General features: G+C 41.2%; 1 protein-coding gene across 1 annotated transcript in view; it reads right to left on the reverse strand.

The window, feature by feature from the left end:
- Window positions 1-1,162: 1,162 nt before the first annotated feature.
- Window positions 1,163-21,001, reverse strand: part of PLRG1 (pleiotropic regulator 1) — a 204,430-nt gene continuing 184,591 nt past the window's right edge. Inside the window, exon 15 of the mRNA XM_053703756.1 lies at window positions 1,163-1,458. Within this exon, the coding sequence (XP_053559731.1) occupies window positions 1,399-1,458 (60 nt within the window). The 3' untranslated portion in view covers window positions 1,163-1,398. The remainder of the gene's footprint in view (window positions 1,459-21,001) is intronic.

Genomic DNA, 21,001 nt, shown 5'->3' on the forward strand with positions numbered 1-21,001 from the left:
GATTCCTATACCTTTAATACCATTGGGCAATTGTAAAATACAATTACCTTTAAATGCCAGATAGTAGTGTCCACTAGATATCAAGCGCCTATACCTTTTAATACCGTTGGTATTGGACGTGTAAAATTACCTTTTAATACCAGATATCTTTGGCTGGATTCCTATACCTTTTAATACAGATAGTTAACTGTAAAATACAGTTACCCTCTGATACCGGATAATAGTGTCAATAATATCAGACGCCTACACCTTTTAATACCAGATTGTTATATCTTTGTAAAATACCTTTAAATGCCAAATAGTAGTGTCTATTAGATATCAGGCGCCTATACCTTTATATACCGTCTGTACTGGACGTGAGAAATTACCTTTTAATACCAGATAATATCTTTGCTGGATTCCTATACCTTTTAATACCGAAATAACAGATGGTGGTCTCTAAAGGTTCCAAACACCTATACCTTTTAACACCGTTGGAGATAGTAGTAGCAAGGTTACCTATTAATACCTGATTGTGATAGTACCTCTTTGTATCACTTACACACTTACATATACCTTTGAGCACCATTGCATTATAGAAAGAGCATTGCTTTTAAAAAGGAGAGCAGACGCCACTGATGGGTTTTGCCGTTGTGACTTTTTCAAAGGTAATGACTTGCATTTAGTAGTAGTGTTCTAAATCTTAAATAAACCCTCGGGCGTGAAAATATTGTTATCTATATGGCCCACATGAACTAGCAGTCTCATGCAGTGAAAAGCAAATACAAAAGCATGTGATTAAGAGGCTGTCTATAGAGCCTTTATAACATTTAAACCTCTAAATTTCTGTTACAAAGTATATTAATCTAGCAATGATGGTTGTGCAAAGCTGGGGAATGGGTAGTAAAGGCGTAATCAATTTTTTTTTTTAAACAAGGACAATTTTAGTGTAGATGTCCCTTTAAGATTTAGAATTAGTGATGGACATAAAGCACATCTAAAATCAAAATTCTACTAATTAGTTTAGCATATTTTTCCAGTAACAAATTGAACTGAATCATTTCTCTTTTACAGAAAATACAACAGCAGAACTGCTACATAGCAAAACAAATCTCAACATAGTCCAAAGGAATGTTCCATATTTAAAAGCCATATAAAAATGAAAACACGTTTGTTTCATATATCAGGAAACTTGATTTTAATAGGTTGTCCTTTCTATATATATATATATATAAAAAAAAAAAAAAGCTTTCGGGACTTTCAGTGCAAATAGCCATAACAGGAAGTATTTTAATACAATGATGACAGACTAAGGCTTTTGCCAAAGTTATGCTTAATGTCTGAAACCAAATCCATGCTCTGTCAAACTAATAAACAAAATGTAAAAAAATAAAAAATAAACAACGCAGATGTAGCTTGCTAAAATCTTTTCCTTTTGATAATTTCAGGTTTCCAGTTGATTGGATGCGTTTCCTCTGTCTATAAAAAAAGATTTTAAAAAAAAAAAAAGCATAGGTTAACAATAGAGTATAACAGACATGAATCAATAGATCTATATGCATTGCTCTTCACTACTGAAATTTACTCAACATGATGCTCATGTTTAATTAATCTACATTCTAGGTTTTTTTTTTTTTTTTTTTAAATAAATAAAAGGAAATTTATGCTTATCTGATAAATTGATTTCTTCTACGATACGAGTCCACGGATTCATCCTTACTTGTGGGATATTATCCTCCTGCTAACAGGAAGTGGCAAAGAGCACCACAGCAGAGCTGTATATATAGCTCCTCCCTTCTCTCCACGTCCAGTCATTCGACCGAAGGTATAGGAAGAGAAAAGAAAAGCTAAAAGGTACAGAGGTAACTGAAGTTTTGAAATAAAATATAATCTGTCTTAAAATGACAGGGAGGGCCGTGGACTCGTCGTATCGTAGAAGAAATCAATTTATCAGATACTTGTGGGATACAATACCAAAGCAACAGGACACGGATGAACGGGAGGGACAAGACAGATACCTAAACGGAAGGCACCACTGCTTGAAGAACTTTTCTCCCAAAAATAGCCTCAGAAGAAGCAAAAGTATCAAATTTGTAAAATATGGAAAAAGTATGAAGGGAGGACCAAGTCACAGCCTTACAAATCTGTTCAACAGAAGCATCGTTTTTAAAAGCCCATGTGGAAGCCACAGCTCTAGTAGAATGAGCCGTAACCTTTTCAGGGGGCTGCTGTCCAGCAGTCTCGTATGCCAGGCGGATGATGCTTTTCAGCCAAAAAGAAAGAGCGGTAGTAGCCGTAGCTTTTTGACCCCTACGTCTTCCAGAATAAACAACGAATAGAGAAGATGTTTGACAGAAAACCTTAGTCGCTTGTAAGTAAAACTTCAAAGCCCGAACCACGTCCAAGTTATGTAACAGAAATTCCTTCTTAGAAGGAGGATTAGGACACAAAGAAGGAACAACAATTACCTGAATAATATTCTTATTTGAAACAACCTTAGGAAGGAATCCAGGTTTAGTACGCAAAACCACCTTATCAGAATGGAATATAAGATAAGGCGTATCACATTGTAAAGCAGAAAGCTCAGAAACTCTTCGAGCAGAATAGATAGCAACTAAAAACAAAACTTTTCCAAGATAAAAGCTTAATATCTATGGAATGCATGGGTTCAAACAGAACCCCTTGAAGAACATTGAGAACTAAATTCAAACTCCATGACGGAGCAATAGGTTTAAACACAGGCTTGATTCTGATTAAAGCCTGACAAAAAGACTGAACGTCTGGGACATCCGCCAGAAGCTTGTGTAGTAAAATTGACAAAGCAGAAATTTGTCCCTTTAAGGAACTAGCTGATAATCCCTTCTCCAATCCTTCTTGGAGAAAGGACAAAATCCTAGGAATCCTAACCCTACTCCATGAGTAGACTTTGGATTTGCACCAATAAAGATATTTACGCCATATCTTATGGTAAATCTTTCCAGTGACAGGCTTGCGAGCCTGAATCAAAGTATCAATGACCGACTCAAGAGAATCCCCGCTTAGATAAAATCAAGCGTTCAATCTCCAGACAGTCAGCTGCAGAGAATTTAGATTTGGATGTTGGAACGGACCTTGAATGAGAAGGTCCTGTATCAACGGAAATTTCCACGGTGGCAGAGAGGACATGTCCACTAGATCCACATACCAAGTCCTGCGTGGCCATGCAGGCGCTATTAGGATTACCGAAGCCCTCTCCTGTTGATTCTTGCAATCACACGAGGCAGGAGAGGAAATGGTGGAAACACATAAGCCAGGTTGAATGACCAAGGTACTGCTAGAGCATCTATAAGTACAGCTTGGGGATCCCTTGACCTGGACCCGTAACAAGGAACTTTGGCATTCTGACAAGATGCCATCAGATCCAATTCCGGTGTGCCCCATTGACTAATCAACGATGCAAACACCTCCGGATGGAGTTCCCACTCCCCCGGATGAAAAGTCTGACGACTTCGAAAATCCGCTTCCCAGTTTTCTGCTCCTGGGATATAGATTGCTGATAGATGGCAAGAGTGAGCTTCCGCCCATCAGATTATCTTTGAAAACTCTATCATCGCTAGAGAACTCCTTGTTCCCCATTGATGATTGATATATGCTACAGTCGTGATATTGTCCGACTGGAATCTTATGAATTTGGAAAAAGCCAACTGAGGCCACGCCTGAATATTGCTCTCAGTTCTAGAATATTGATTGGTAGTAGAGCCTCCAGAGTCCAAACACACTGTTCAGGGAATTCCAGACTGCACCCCAGCCCAAGAGGCTGACGTTCGTCATCATTATTACCCATGCTGGCCTGCGGAAGCACATTCCCTGGGACAGATGATCCTGTGACAACCACCAAAGAAGAGAGTCTCTGGTCTCTTGATCCAGATTTATCCGAGGAGATAAATTCGCATAATCCCCATTCCACTGTCTGAGCATGCACAGCTGCAGTGGTCTGAGATGAAAGCGAGCAAACGGAACGATGTCCATTCGCTACCATTAATCCAATGACCTCCATACACTGAGCCACTGATGGCCGAGGAATGGACTGAAGTGCTCGGCAAGTATTTAGAATCTTTGACTTTCTGGACTCCATCAGAAATATTTTCATGTCTACCGAGTCTATCAGAGTTCCCAAGAATGGAACTCGTTTGTGGAACTAGTGAACTCTTTTTATATTCACTTTCCAACCGTGAGTTTTTAGAAATGCAAACACGATGTCCGTGTGAGATTTGGTCAGATAAGTTGACGCCTGGATCAAAATATCGTCCAGATAGGGCGCCACTGCTATGCCCCGCGGCCTGAGAACCGCCAGAAGGGACCCTAGCACCTTTGTGAAGATTCTGGGAGCTGTGGCCAACCCGAAAGGAAGGGCCACGAACTGATAGTGTTCGTCCAGAAAGGCAAACCTTAGAAACTGATGATGATCCTTGTGGATAGGAATGTGAAGATACACATCCTTCAAGTCCACGGTGGTCATATATTGACCCTCCTGGATCATTGGCAAAATTGTTCATATAGTCTCCATCTTGAACGATGGGACTCTGAGAAATTTGTTTAGGCATTTGAGATCTAAAATTGGTCTGAAAGTTCCCTCTTTTTTGGGAACCACGAACAGATTTCTGTAAAACCCCTGTCCCAGTTTTGGAACTGGACAAATTACTCCCATGGTATAGAGGTCTTTTACACAGCGTAAGAACGCCTCTCTTTTTGTCTGGTCTACAGACAAACGTGAAAGATGAAATCTCCCTCTTGGGAGAAAATCCTTGAATTCCAGCTGATACCCCACCCCTGGGTCACAATTTCCAATGCCCAGGGATCCTGAACATCCCTTACCCAAGCCTGAGCAAAGAGAGAAAGTCTGCCCCCTACTAAATCCAGTCCCGGATCGGGGGCTGCCCCTTCATGCTGTCTTGGTAGCAGCAGTGGGCTTCTTGGCTTGTTTACCTTTATTCCAAGCCTAGTTAGGTCTCCAGACTGACTTGGATTGAGCAAAAGTCCCTTCCTGCTTTGTGGCGGAAGAGGAAGCAGAGAGTCCTCCTTTAAAGTTTCGAAAGGAACGAAAATTATTTTGTTTACCCCTCATCTCAACAGCCTTATCCTGAGGCAGGGAATGACCTCTACCTCCAGTAATGTCAGAAATTATTTCCTTCAATTCAGGCCCGAATACGCGCTAAAATGGCAAAACCTGCATTTTTCGCCGCTAATTTAGTTATTTGAAAAGCAGCATCGGTAATAAAAGAATTAGCTAGCTTGTGAGCCTTAATTCTATCCAAAATGTCATCTAATGGGGTCTCAACCTTAAGAGACTCTTCTAGAGCATCAAACCAAAAAGCTGCTGCAGTAGTAACTAAAACAATGCAAGCTATAGGTTGTAAAAGAAAACCCTGATGAATAAATAATTTCTTTAGAAGACCCTCTAACTTTTTTTCCCATAGGATCTTAGAAAGCACAACTGTCCTCAATAGGTATAGTTGTACGCTTAGCCAGGGTAGAAATAGCTCGCCTCCACCTAAGGACCGTTTGCCAAGAATCCCGAATGGTGTCAGATATGGGAAACATTTTCTTAAAATTAGGAGGGGGAGAGAACGGAATACCTGGTCTATCCCATTCCTTTGTAACAATGTCTGAAATTCTTTTAGGAACTGGAAAAACATCAATGTAAGTAGGCACCTCTAGATATTTGTCCATCTTACACAATTTCTCTGGTGGTGTCACAATAGGGTCACAATTATCCAGAGTCGCTAAAACCTCCGGGAGTAACAGGCGGAGGTGTTCAAGCCTAAATTTAAAGGACATCACGTCCGAATCTGTCTGAGGCAACACATTTCTTGAGTCTGAAAGTTCTCCCTCAGACAGCAATTCCCTGATCCCCAAATCAGAGCACTGTGAGGGTACATCGCAAATGGCCAATAAAGCATCAGAGGGTTCAGTATTTACCTTAATACCTGACCTACTGCGTTTACCCTGTAAAACTGGCAGTTTAGATAATACCTCTGTAAGTGTAGTAGACATAACTGCAGCCATATCTTGCGGAGTAAAAGAATTAGACGCACTAGAAGTACTTGGCGTCGCTTGAGTGGGCGTTAAATGTTGTGACACTTGGGGAGAATTGGATGGCATAACCTGATTCTCTTCAGACTGAGAATCATCCTTAGACATACTTTTATCACCTAAAATATGTTCTTTGCAGTGTAAGGCCCTTTCAGTACAAGAAGGACATAATGTAAGAGGGGGTTCCACAATGGCTTCTAAACACATAGAGCATTGACTTTCCTCAATGTCAGACATGTTGAACAGGCTAGTAATAACCACAAGAGTCGTGAAAAACCTTATTTATTGATGAAAACAAATTTTTGAAAAAACCAAGTACTGCACATTTAAGAAATAAAAACAAAATTTATGCTTACCTGATAAATTCATTTCTCCTGTAGTGTGGTCAGTCCACGGGTCATCATTACTTCTGGGATATTATCTCCTCCCCTACAGGAAGTGCAAGAGGATTCACCCAGCAGAGCTGCTATATAGCTCCTCCCCTCTACGTCACCTCCAGTCATTCGACCAAAGGACCAACGAGAAAGGAGAAGCCCAAGGGTGTAGTGGTGACTGGAGTATAATCCAAAAAAATTTTAAGCCTGCCATAAAAAACAGGGCGGGCCGTGGACTGACCACACTACAGGAGAAATGAATTTATCAGGTAAGCATAAATTTTGTTTTCTCCTGTTAAGTGTGGTCAGTCCACGGGTCATCATTACTTCTGGGATACCAATACCAAAGCAAAAGTACACGGATGACGGGAGGGACAGGCAGGCTCTTTATACGGAGGGAACCACTGCCTGAAGAACCTTTCTCCCAAAAACAGCCTCTGAAGAAGCAAAAGTGTCAAATTTGTAAAATTTGGAAAAAGTATGAAGAGAAGACCAAGTTGCAGCCTTGCAAATCTGTTCAACAGAAGCCTCATTCTTAAAGGCCCAAGTGGAAGCCACAGCTCTAGTAGAATGAGCTGTAATTCTTTCAGGAGGCTGCTGTCCAGCAGTCTCATAGGCTAATCGTATTATGCTACGAAGCCAAAAAGAGAGAGAGGAAGCCGAAGCTTTTTGACCTCTCTTCTGACCAGAATAAACGACAAACAGGGAAGACGTTTGACGAAAATCCTTAGTTGCCTGTAGATAAAATTTCAGGGCACGGACTACATCTAGATTGTGTAGCAGACGTTCCTTCTTTGAGGAAGGATTAGGACACAAAGATGGAACAACAATCTCCTGATTGATATTCCTGTTAGTGACCACCTTAGGTAAGAACCCAGGTTTAGTACGCAGAACTACCTTGTCTGAATGAAAAATCAGATAAGGAGAATCACAATGTAAGGCAGATAACTCAGAAACTCTTCGAGCCGAGGAAATAGCCATTAAAAACAGAACTTTCCAAGATAACAACTTGATATCAATGGAATGAAGGGGTTCAAACGGAACACCCTGTAAAACATTAAGAACTAAGTTCAAACTCCATGGCGGAGCAACAGTTTTAAACACAGGCTTGATCCTAGCTAAAGCCTGACAAAAAGCTTGAACGTCCGGAACTTCTGACAGACGTTTGTGTAAAAGAATGGACAGAGCTGAAATCTGTCCCTTTAAAGAACTAGCAGATAACCCCTTTTCTAAACCTTCTTGTAGAAAAGACAATATCCTTGGAATTCTAACCTTACTCCATGAGTAACTCTTGGATTCGCACCAATATAAGTATTTACGCCATATTTTATGGTAAATCCTTCTGGTAACAGGCTTCCTAGCCTGTATTAAGGTATCAATAACTGGCTCAGAAAAACCACGTTTTGATAAAATCAAGCGTTCAATTTCCAAGCAGTCAGCTTCAGAGAAGTTAGATTTTGATGTTTGAATGGACCCTGGATCAGAAGGTCCTGTTTCAGAGGTAGAGACCAAGGCGGACAGGATGACATGTCCACTAGATCTGCATACCAAGTCCTGCGTGGCCATGCAGGTGCTATTAGAATCACTGATGCTCTCTCCTGTTTGATTCTGGCAATCAATCGAGGAAGCATCGGGAAGGGTGGAAACACATAAGCCATCCCGAAGGTCCAAGGTGCTGTCAAAGCATCTATCAGAACCGCTCCCGGATCCCTGGATCTGGACCCGTAGCGAGGAAGCTTGGCGTTCTGACGAGACGCCATGAGATCTATCTCTGGTTTGCCCCAACGTTGAAGTATCTGGGCAAAGACCTCCGGGTGAAGTTCCCACTCCCCCGGATGAAAAGTCTGACGACTTAAGAAATCCGCCTCCCAGTTCTCCACTCCCGGGATGTGGATTGCAGACAGGTGGCAAGAGTGAGACTCTGCCCAGCGAATTATCTTTGATACTTCCATCATTGCTAGGGAGCTTCTTGTCCCTCCCTGATGGTTGATGTAAGCTACAGTCGTGATGTTGTCCGACTGAAACCTGATGAACCCCCGAGTTGTTAACTTGGGCCAAGCCAGAAGGGCATTGAGAACTGCTCTCAATTCCAGAATGTTTATTGGAAGGAGACTCTCCTCCTGATTCCATAGTCCCTGAGCCTTCAGAGAATTCCAGACAGCACCCCAACCTAGAAGGCTGGCGTCTGTTGTTACAATTGTCCAGTCTGGCCTGCTGAATGGCATTCCCCTGGACAGGTGTGGCCGATAAAGCCACCATAGAAGAGAATTTCTGGTCTCTTGATTCAGATTCAGAGTGGGGGACAAATCTGAGTAATCCCCATTCCACTGACTTAGCATGCACAATTGCAGCGGTCTGAGATGTAGGCGTGCAAAAGGTACTATGTCCATTGCCGCTACCATTAAGCCGATCACCTCCATGCATTGAGCTACTGACGGGTGTTGAATGGAATGAAGGACCCGGCATGCATTTTGAAGCTTTGTTAACCTGTCTTCTGTCAGGTAAATCTTCATTTCTACAGAATCTATCATATCAGAGTCCCCAAGAAGGGAACTCTTGTGAGTGGAAAGAGAGAACTCTTCTTTTCGTTCACCTTCCATCCATGCGACCTTAGAAATGCCAGTACTAACTCTGTATGAGACTTGGCAGTTTGAAAGCTTGAAGCTTGTATCAGAATGTCGTCTAGGTACGGAGCTACCGAAATTCCTCGCGGTCTTAGTACCGCCAGAAGAGTACCCAGAACCTTGGAGCTGTAGCCAATCCGAATGGAAGAGCTACAAACTGGTAATGCCTGTCTAGAAAGGCAAACCTTAGATACCGGTAATGATTTCTGTGAATCGGTATGTGAAGGTAAGCATCCTTTAAATCCACTGTGGTCATGTACTGACCCTCTTGGATCATGGGCAAAATTGTTCGAATCGTTTCCATCTTGAACGATGGAACTCTTAGGAATTTGTTTAGGATCTTTAAATCCAAGATTGGCCTGAAAGTTCCCTCTTTTTTGGGAACTACAAACAGATTTGAGTAAAACCCTTGTCCTTGTTCCGACCGCGGAACTGGATGGATCACTCCCATTAATAAAAGATCTTGTACACAGCGTAGGAACGCTTCTTTCTTTATTTGGTTTGTTGACAGCCTTGACAGATGAAATCTCCCTCTTGGGGGAGAGGATTTGAAGTCCAGAAAGTATCCCTGAGATATGATCTCTAACGCCCAGGGATCCTGAACATCTCTTGCCCAAGCCTGGGCGAAGAGAGAAAGTCTGCCCCCTACTAGATCCGGTCCCGGATCGGGGGCCCTCGATTCATGCTGTCTTAGGGGCAGCAGCAGGTTTCCTGGCCTGCTTGCCCTTGTTCCAGGACTGGTTAGGTTTCCAGCCTTGTCTGTAGCGAGCAACAGCTCCTTCCTGTTTTGGTGCAGAGGAAGTTGATGCTGTTCCTGTTTTAAAATTACGAAAGGAACGAAAATTAGACTGTCTAGCCCTAGGTTTGGCTTTGTCCTGAGGCAGGGCATGGCCTTTACCTCCTGTAATGTCAGCGATAATCTCCTTCAAACCGGGCCCGAATAAGGTCTGCCCTTTGAAAGGTATATTAAGCAATTTAGATTTAGAAGTAACATCAGCTGACCAGGATTTTAGCCACAGCGCTCTGCGTGCCTGAATGGCAAATCCGGAATTCTTAGCCGTAAGTTTAGTTAAATGTACTACGGCATCTGAAATAAATGAGTTAGCTAACTTAAGGGTTCTAAGTTTGAGTGTAATCTCATCTAGTGTAGATGATTCAAGTGTCTCTTCCAGAGACTCAAACCAAAATGCTGCTGCAGCCGTGACAGGCGCAATACATGCAAGAGGTTGCAATATAAAACCTTGTTGAACAAACATTTTCTTAAGGTAACCCTCTAATTTTTTATCCATTGGATCTGAAAAGGCACAGCTATCCTCCACCGGGATAGTGGTACGCTTAGCCAAAGTAGAAACTGCTCCCTCCACCTTAGGGACCGTTTGCCATAAGTCCCGTGTGGTGGCGTCTATTGGAAACATTTTTCTAAATATCGGAGGAGGTGAGAACGGCACTCCGGGCCTATCCCACTCCTTAGTAACAATTTCAGTAAGTCTCTTAGGTATAGGAAAAACATCAGTACTCGCCGGTACCGCAAAATATTTATCCAACCTACACATTTTCTCTGGTATTGCAACTGTGTTACAATCATTCAGAGCCGCTAACACCTCCCCTAGTAATACACGGAGGTTTTCCAGCTTAAATTTAAAATTTGAAATATCTGAATCCAATCTGTTTGGATCAGAACCGTCACCCACAGAATGAAGTTCTCCGTCCTCATGTTCTGCCGCCTGTGACGCAGTGTCTGACATGGCCCTAATATTATCAGCGCACTCTGTTCTCACCCCAGAGTGATCACGCTTGCCTCTAAGTTCTGGTAATTTAGCCAAAACTTCAGTCATGACAGTAGCCATATCCTGTAATGTGATTTGAAATGGCCGCCCAGATGTACTCGGCGCTACAATATCACGCACCTCCCGAGCGGGAGATGCAGGTACTGACACGTGAGGCGAGTTAGTCGGCATAACTCTCCCCTCGTTGTCTGGTGAAATATGTTCAATTTGTACAGATTGACTTTTATTTAAAGTAGCATCAATACAGTTAGTACATAAATTTCTATTGGGCTCCACTTTGGCATTAGTACATATAACACATGTATCTTCCTCTGAATCAGACATGTTTAACACACTAGCAATTAACTAGCAACTTGGAAATGCTTTTTCAAGTAATTTACAATTATATGAAAACGAACTGTGCCTATAAGAAGCACAGAAAAAATTATGACAGTTGAAAATAATTAAGTTATAGCATCAAATCTTTGTAAGAAATATACAATTTTAGCAAAGGATTGTTCCCATTAGCAAAGGATAACTAACCCTGTCAGCAGAAAAATTACACAAATAAACTTTTTTTATCACAGTCAGCTACACTCTTCACAGCTCTGCTGTGATGATTACCTCCCTCAAAAAAGGCTTTGAAGATCCCTGAGTTCTGAAGAGATGAACCGGATCATGCAGGAAGAAAATGAACCTCTGACTGAATTTTTTGATGCATAGTAAAAGCGCCAAAAATGGCCCCTCCCCCTCACATATAACAGTGAGAGAGATCAGTGAACTGCTTTAAATTAAACAAAACTATTGCCAAGTGGAAAAAATAGTGCCCACAACATTTTTTCACCCAGTACCTCAGAGAAATAAACGTTTTTACATGCCAGCAAAAAAACGTTTAACCTCAATAAATTAATTGTTATTTAAAACCTATTGCAAGTCCCTGCAAATTAGGTAAAATCTATGCATACAGTATAAATCCAGTGAAGTACCATTCCCCAGAATACTGAAGTGTAAAATATACATACATGACAGCCTGATACCAGCTACATCTACTGCATTTAAGGCTGAGTTTACATTATAACGGTATGGCAGGATTTTCTCATCAATTCCATGTCAGAAAATAACAAACTGCTACATACCTCTTTGCAGATTAATCTGCCCGCTGTCCCCTGATCTGAAGTTTACCTCTCCTCAGATGGCCGAGAAACAGCAATATGATCTTAACTACTCCGGCTAAAATCATAGAAAAAACTCAGGTAGATTCTTCTTCAAATTCTACCAGAGAATGAATAACACACTCCGGTGCTATTATAAAATAACAAACTTTTGATTGAAGGTAATAAACTAATTTAAATCACCACAGTCCTCTCACACATCCTATCTATTCGTTGGGTGCAAGAGAATGACTGGAGGTGACGTAGAGGGGAGGAGCTATATAGCAGCTCTGCTGGGTGAATCCTCTTGCACTTCCTGTAGGGGAGGAGATAATATCCCAGAAGTAACGATGACCCGTGGACTGACCACACTTAACAGGAGAAAAAGCGCACAATTTTTCCAAATCTGCTTAAAAATGTTAACCAACGTTCAATTTTAACGTATACCTATCCTATATTGCAGTCGGATATTGCACTACAAGCAAGGGGCAAATTAAACCTCCTAAATGAGTAATGTAATACAAAACTTATGAAAAAAAACTTAGACAACCCCCTGCACCTCGCCACAGCTCTGCTGTGGCGCCTACCTGCCCTCAGGGATCTGACAAACGTCTCAATATCACTCCGGTAGACAATCTCTCAGTTTGGGCCCAACCAAAGCTGAAGTTTGCAGTCTTCTTGACAAAATCAACTGCGCATCTGAGGAGCGAAAATTAAGCCCCGTCCATCGTATGCGATGTACTCTCAGCCTAAACAACCGCATGTAAAGCGGTTTATAACTAGCCATGTGGATAAGCATTCCTAAATTACATAATTATAGCCATGTGAACCCCCAGCACAATGTACAAACACCAGTTATATTGAACTGTTTTGCAATAAAAACAGTTATGCTGCCCCAGTGTCTAAACCATGCTGCCATAATTGCTTGCTGCATTTATCCCTGATAAAAATTACATACACAGGATTTCAGTAATACCCCTTCTTATGTCTATAGGTTTTCTGCTTACCCCTTCCCTCTTTGGGAACTATGTCAGCCAGTTCTGAAATATCACAGTCTCTTCAGAAGTAAATGACTGAACATACCTCAATGCTTGTAGCATGCAAACGTTCCCCACACTGAAGATTCTCTAGTACTCCTCAGCCATTCTGTGGGAACCCACATGGATCTTAGTGACATCTGCTAAGATCATCAACCTCTGGGCAGAAATCTTCTTCTATATGCTGCCTGAGGAAAATAGTACTCACCGGTACCATTTAAAATAAAAAAAATCTTGATTGAAGAAAACTAAAAACTATCATTTTAACACCTCTTTCACTTTACCTCTTCCTATTACTAGTATAGGCAAAGTGAATGACTGGGGGTGGAGAGAAGGGAGGAGCTATATATATATACAGCTCTGCTGTGGTGCTCTTTGCCACTTCCTGTTAGCAGGAGGATAATATCCCACAAGGATAAATCCGTGGACTCGTCGTATCTTGTCGAAGAAAAGGAGAGTTAATTTTTATATTTTGTATGCAAATATATATTAACAATGAAATGTGTTTGTGTATATATATATATATATATATATATATATATATATATATATATATATATATATATATATATATATATATATATATATATGTGTGTATGTGTGTGTGTGTGTGTGTATAATGTATGTGTGTGTGTGTATAATGTGTGTGTAATGTGTGTGTAATGTATGTGTGTATACATTTCAGACCCAAAAGCTACTATTCCAATAATCAAAGATAGAAACTTCTTTATAATCATTTTTTTTTAAATGAAAATAAAACTATTTACATTCCTTGATATATAGCCCCCCCCCCCCCATTTTAAATAGAAAAGGTTATAGTATGACTGCACAACAATTATCTTAAAAAAAAATCTTTAATAGAAAACATCTATTTGGGAATTTTCACAATTGTATTTAAATAGCAGGACAAAAAAAAAGTATAAAAAGTGGTATCACATAGAGGTGTCCAATTAAAAGGTTTATATACTTAATAGAAAAGCTTTACATGGATAGGTCTAACCATGTTTTAATAATTCATCTGGCTTCCCAAATCACAAAGTTCTCAGTAGGAACCCTCAATTCAGCCCATCACTGATCTAATTAAAAAGAAGTACAGCTGAGTTTAGTCTCATTAGAATCCTGCAGTTACATGATGGGAAGAGTTGTAAAAAAAGAAATTATAGGGAGCCAAGTTAGAACACTAGAGGGTCTAAACAAAAAATAAATAATTAAATGGCATTGTGCCAGAGAGCCTTCATGTACCCTCCAGATTCCCAGGACCACCACATTTTTCAACATTAAAGAAACCTTTTTGTAAAAATGCCTTCAACTCTTTCTATTTCAAAGATCTTTTATGCTCAAATCAATCTGTTAAATCTCCACTGCACAGGTAAAGGAACTATTTAAAGTTGCAATTTTAGATTAAAGGTTTTGAAGCAAAGCAAAAAAAGAGTTTAAGCAGCAAACTTTTCTCTCTCCTTTTTCTTTTTAATAAAAAAGGTAAAAATATTAATAGGCTGAAGTGACACTGAATAAATACCTAGCTATAGCTATGAAAATACATTTCTAAGGACGGCCCACTTATATTATGAATACCAACAAGAAAGCACTATATAACAAAAAAGTGTTCCTTTCTCATACATGACAACGGCCAGGTATTTCTACTCCAGTAACTAATCTGGAATTGCTTCCCCAAGTAAGGAAAAAAAAAAAAAAGTGAGGGGAGTTTAGCTATTAAAAAACAGTTGCAATAAGCAAGATGTTAAAGGAATAGTCTAGTCAAAATTAAACTTGGACGATTCAGATAGAGCATGCAATTTTAAACAACTTTCTAATTTACTGCTATTTTCAATTTTTCTTCGTTATCTTGGTATCTTTATTTTAAAAAGCAGAAATGTTAGCTTAGGAGCCAACCCATTTTTGGTTGAGCACCTGGGTAGCGCTTTCTTATTGGTGTCTAAATGTAGCCACCAATTAGCAAGTGCTACCCAGGTGCTGAACCAAAAATGGGCTGCCTCTTAAGCTAACATTCAAATAAAGATAGCAAGAAAACAACGAAAAATTAATAGGAATAAATTAGAAAGTTGCACGCTCTATCTGAATCATGAAAGTTTAATTTTGACTAGAATATCCCTTTAATGCATTCACAAAATGTCTAGTGTCAGCTAGTTTAATGCAAGACAACAGAAAACTCTCGTAATTGCACCGGTTATGTCCTTTTAAATGGTCATTCTAGTCAATAATATGCTGGAGATACACAAGGTGCCAATCATTTTAAAAGCTAAAGTGCCTAACATAGCCCTTTTTAACTCACACTTAAAAAGACAACACTGACATCGTAATATACAATTCTGAATTACATAGTAAAACAACGTCTGAAAAGTGTGGGTTTTTAAGTCCTGAAAACTAAAAGAGCACATGGCAGGCATAACAAACCTAACTTCCAAATATATGTGTCCCTAATTTGTAGTTAGAATTTTTTTTTGGCTTCAGCAGATGTGATAAGATAAAGTCTCAAGTTTAAATTGTCTCAACCCCTGAGGCAGAACATGCTGTGAAGTCTAGAAAATGCAGCATGTCTGCAGAAAGGACACATGCAGCAATTGTTAGTGCTTTTGCTTTGCAGCGCTGCTCCATTTTCAACTGCAACAATAAATGTTAAACTTTAGAAATGACTTTATCCTCCAGTTCAGTGTTTTTCAACCAGTGTGCCGCGGCACACTAGTGTGCCGTCAGAGATCCTCAGGTGTGCCGCTGCAGACTGACAACAGTGTGACATATTTTTTAAGGTTTGCTTGTTTTTTATTCTGGGCCATTTTTTTATTTTGAGTGAGATGATGACTGAGGGTAACAGCGCAGCGGCAGCTTGCTTCTCCGACCCGTGTTCACACTTGGAAGGAACCCCCACCACAACACGTGTCTAGTGCCAGCTCTACACACCGCGACACTTCAATCCCTCATGCATGCTGGCGCAGCTTTGCTCCTCCTCCAGAACAGTTCCAGCCAGTGGGGGGGTCCCTCTTTCAAATTTTTAAATATTGGGAGGTATGTGACAGGCTCATCAGGCATCATTTACAACCATGACATATTGACATTCATTATGATTGTTTGTGAATTAATGTCAATATGTCATGTTTAGTTTGTAGAAGGCATGGCGTGTGTGTAATATATATATATATATATATATATATATATACACACACACACACTGGCTACATATATATATATATATATATATATATATATATATATATATATATATATATATATATATATATATATATATATATATATATATATATATATATATATATATATATATATATATATATATACACACACACACACACTGGCTACAATGTGTGATTTTGTAAAATTTTGGGATGGTGGTGTGCCGCAGGATTTTTTAATGTAAAAAAAGTGTGGAAAAAAAAAGGTTGAAAATCACTGCTCCAGTTAACACATTGCAATTGTGCTTTAGATAAACAGTCTAATTTCAAAATGACCTGCATAAAAAGATGCTCACCAAAAAAAAATATTCTCATTGCAGAAAGTGAAAAAAGTTCTGCCGGGGGCTCAATGAAATAAGGAAAGAAGTGTGTGTTGCCTGACAAATAACTGCAGCAAACAAGGTGCTAATTTGCTCTAACAACATTCAGTAGATATGTTTATCTACTAGAAGACTGCAGAAAAAACATAATTTATGCTTACCTGATAAATTTATTTCTCTTGTAGTGTAGTCAGTCCACGGGTCATCTATTACTTCTGGAATATATCTCTTCCTAACAGGAAGCTGCAAGAGGATCACCCAGCAGAGCTGCTACATAGCTCCTCCCCTCACATGTCATATTCAGTCATTCGACCAAAGCAGACGAGAAAGGAGAAACCATAGGGTGCAGTGGTGACTGGAGTTCAATTAAAATTTAGGTCTGCCTTAAAGACAGGGCGGGCCGTGGACTGACTACACTACAAGAGAAATAAATTTATCAGGTAAGCATAAATTATGTTTTCTCTTGTTAAGTGTAGTCAGTCCACGGGTCATCCATTACTTCTGGAATACCAATACCAAAGCTAAAGTACACGGATGAAGGGAGGGACACAAGGCAGGAACATTAAACCGAAGGAACCACTGCCTGAAGTACCTTTCTCCCAAAAATAGCCTCCGAAGAAGCAAAAGTGTCAAATTTGTAAAATTTTGAAAAGGTGTGAAGCGAAGACCAAGTCGCAGCCTTGCAAATCTGTTCAACAGAGGCCTCATTTTTAAAGGCCCAGGTGGAAGCCACAGCTCTAGTAGAATGAGCTGTAATCCTTTCAGGAGGCTGCTGTCCAGCAGTCTCATAGGCTAAACGTATTATGCTACGAAGCCAAAAAGAGAGAGAGGTAGCCGAAGCCTTTTGACCTCTTCTCTGTCCAGAGTAAACGACAAACAGGGAAGAAGTTTGACGAAAATCTTTAGTTGCCTGCAAATAGAACTTCAGGGCACGGACTACGTCCAAATTATGCAAAAGTCGTTCCTTCTTTGAAGAAGGGTTAGGACACAGTGATGGAACAACAATCTCTTGATTGATATTCCTGTTAGTAACTACCTTAGGTAAGAACCCAGGTTTAGTACGCAGAACTACCTTATCTGAATGAAAAATCAGATAAGGAGAATCACAATGTAAGGCAGATAACTCAGAGACTCTTCGAGCCGAGGAAATAGCCATCAAAAACAAAACTTTCCAGGATAACAGCTTGATATCAATGGAATGAAAGGGTTCAAATGGAACACCTTGAAGAACATTAAGAACTAAGTTTAAGCTCCACGGCGGAGCAACAGTCTTAAACACAGGCTTAATCCTAGTTAAAGCCTGACAAAAAGCCTGAACGTCTGGAACTTCAGCCAGACGTTTGTGTAGAAGAATAGACAGAGCAGATATCTGTCCCTTTAACGAACTAGCAGATAAGCCCTTTTCTAAACCCTCTTGTAGAAAAGACAATATCCTAGGAATCCTAACCTTACTCCATGAGTAACTCTTGGATTCGCACCAATATAAATATTTACGCCATATCTTATGGTACATTTTTCTGGCTTCCTAGCCTGTATTAAGGTATCAATAACCGACTCCGAGAAGCCACGCTTTGATAGAATAAAGCGTTCAATCTCCATGCAGTCAGCCTCAGAGAAATTAGATTTGGATGTTTGAAAGGACCCTGAATTAGAAGGTCCTGTCTCAGAGGCAGAGACCACGGTGGACAGGACGACATGTCCACTAGGTCTGCATACCAGGTCCTGCGTGGCCACGCAGGCGCCATCAGAATCACTGAAGCTCTCTCCTGTTTGATCTTGGCAATCAAACGAGGAAGCATCGGGAATGGTGGAAACACATAAGCCATGTTGAAGACCCAAGGGGCTGTCAGAGCATCTATCAGCACCGCTCCCGGGTCCCTGGACCTGGATCCGTAACAAGGAAGCTTGGCGTTCTGGCGAGACGCCATGAGATCCAGACCTGGTTTGCCCCAACGAAAAATCAGTTGAGCAAAGACCTCCGGATGAAGTTCCCACTCCCCCGGATGAAAAGTCTGGCGACTTAGAAAATCCGCCTCCCAGTTCTCTACGCCTGGGATGTAAATCGCTGACAGGTGGCAAGAGTGAGACTCTGCCCAGCGAATTATCTTTGAGACTTCCAACATCGCTAGGGAACTTCTGGTTCCCCCTTGATGGTTGATGTAAGCCACAGTCGTGATGTTGTCCGACTTAAATCTGATGAACCTCAGAGTTGCTAACTGAGGCCAAGCTAGGAGAGCATTGAATATTGCTCTTAATTCCAGAATATTTATTGGGAGGAGTTTCTCCTCCTGAGTCCATAATCCCTGAGCTTTCAGGGAGTTCCAGACTGCGCCCCAGCCTAGAAGGCTGGCGTCTGTTGTTACAATCGTCCAATCTGGCCTGCGAAAGGTCATCCCCTTGGACAGATGTGGCCGAGAGAGCCACCATAGAAGAGAATCTCTGGTCTCTTGATCCAGACTTAGTAGGGGGGACAAATCTGAGTAATCCCCGTTCCACTGACTTAGCATGCACAATTGCAGCGGTCTGAGATGCAGGCGCGCAAATGGTACTATGTCCATTGCCGCTACCATTAAGCCGATTACTTCCATGCACTGAGCTACTGACGGGTGTGGAATGGAATGAAGGACACGGCAAGCATTTAGAAGTTTTGATAACCTGGCCTCTGTCAGGTAAATTTTCATCTCTACAGAATCTATAAGAGTCCCTAGAAAGGGAACTCTTGTAAGTGGTAATAGAGAACTCTTTTCCACGTTCACCTTCCACCCATGCGACCTCAGAAATGCCAGAACTATCTCTGTATGAGACTTGGCAGTTTGAAAACTTGACGCTTGTATCAGAATGTCGTCTAGGTACGGAGTCACCGCTATGCCTCGCGGTCTTAGTACCGCCAGAAGTGAGCCCAGAACTTTTGTAAAGATTCTTGGAGCCGTAGCTAATCCGAAGGGAAGAGCTACAAACTGGTAATGCCTGTCTAGGAAAGCAAATCTTAGGTACCGATAATGATCCTTGTGAATCGGTATGTGAAGGTAGGCATCCTTTAAATCCACTGTGGTCATGTACTGACCCTCTTGGATCATGGGAAGGATGGTTCGAATAGTTTCCATTTTGAATGATGGAACTCTTAGAAATTTGTTTAGGATTTTTAAGTCCAAGATTGGTCTGAAGGTTCCCTCTTTCTTGGGAACCACAAATAGATTTGAATAGAATCCCTGCCCGTGTTCCGTCCGCGGAACTGGGTGGATCACCCCCATTAGTAAAAGGTCTTGTACACAGCGTAGAAACGCCTCTTTCTTTATTTGGTTTGCTGATAACCTTGAAAGATGAAATCTCCCTCGTGGAGGAGAAGTTTTAAAGTCCAGGAGATATCCCTGAGATATGATCTCCAACGCCCAGGGATCCTGGACATCTCTTGCCCAAGCCTGGGCGAAGAGAGAAAGTCTGCCCCCCACTAGATCCATTTCCAGATAGGGGGCCCTCTCTTCATGCTGTCTTGGAGGCAGCAGCAGGTTTCTTGGCCTGCTTGCCCTTGTTCCAGGACTGGTTAACTTTCCAGCCCTGCCTGTAACGAGCAACAGCTCCTTCCTGTTTTGGAGCGGAGGAAGTTGATGCTGCTCCAGCCTTGAAGTTACGAAAGGCACGAAAATTAGACTGTTTGGCCTTTGATTTGGCCCTGTCCTGAGGTAGAGCATGGCCCTTACCTCCCGTAATGTCAGCTATAATTTCTTTCAAGCCGGGCCCGAATAAGGTCTGCCCTTTGAAAGGAATATTAAGCAATTTAGATTTAGAAGTCACGTCAGCTGACCAGGATTTAAGCCACAGCGCTCTGCGCGCTTGGATGGCGAATCCGGAGTTCTTAGCCGTAAGTTTGGTTAAATGTACGACGGCATCAGAAACAAATGCGTTAGCTAGCTTAAGTGCTTTAAGCTTGTTCATAATTTCATCCAATGGAGCTGTGCGAATGGCCTCTTCCAGAGACTCAAACCAGAATGCCGCCGCAGCAGTGACAGGCGCAATGCATGCAAGGGGCTGTAAGATAAAACCTTGTTGAACAAAGATTTTCTTAAGGTAACCCTCTAATTTCTTATCCATTGGATCTGAAAAGGCACAACTATCCTCCACCGGGATAGTGGTACGCTTAGCTAAAGTAGAAACTGCTCCCTCCACCTTAGGGACCGTCTGCCATAAGTCTCGTGTGGTGGCGTCTATAGGAAACATTTTCCTAAATATGGGAGGAGGGGAAAAGGGCACACCAGGTCTATCCCACTCCTTGCTAATAATCTCTGTAAGCCTTTTAGGTATAGGAAACACGTCAGTACACATCGGTACCGCATAGTATTTATCCAACCTACATAATTTTTCTGGAATTGCAACCGTGTTACAATCATTCAGAGCCGCTAATACCTCCCCTAGCAATATGCGGAGGTTCTCAAGCTTAAATTTAAAATTAGAAATCTCTGAATCCAGTCTCC

The sequence above is a fragment of the Bombina bombina genome, chromosome 2, assembly GCF_027579735.1.
Source record: "Bombina bombina isolate aBomBom1 chromosome 2, aBomBom1.pri, whole genome shotgun sequence".
NCBI lineage: Eukaryota > Metazoa > Chordata > Amphibia > Anura > Bombinatoridae > Bombina > Bombina bombina.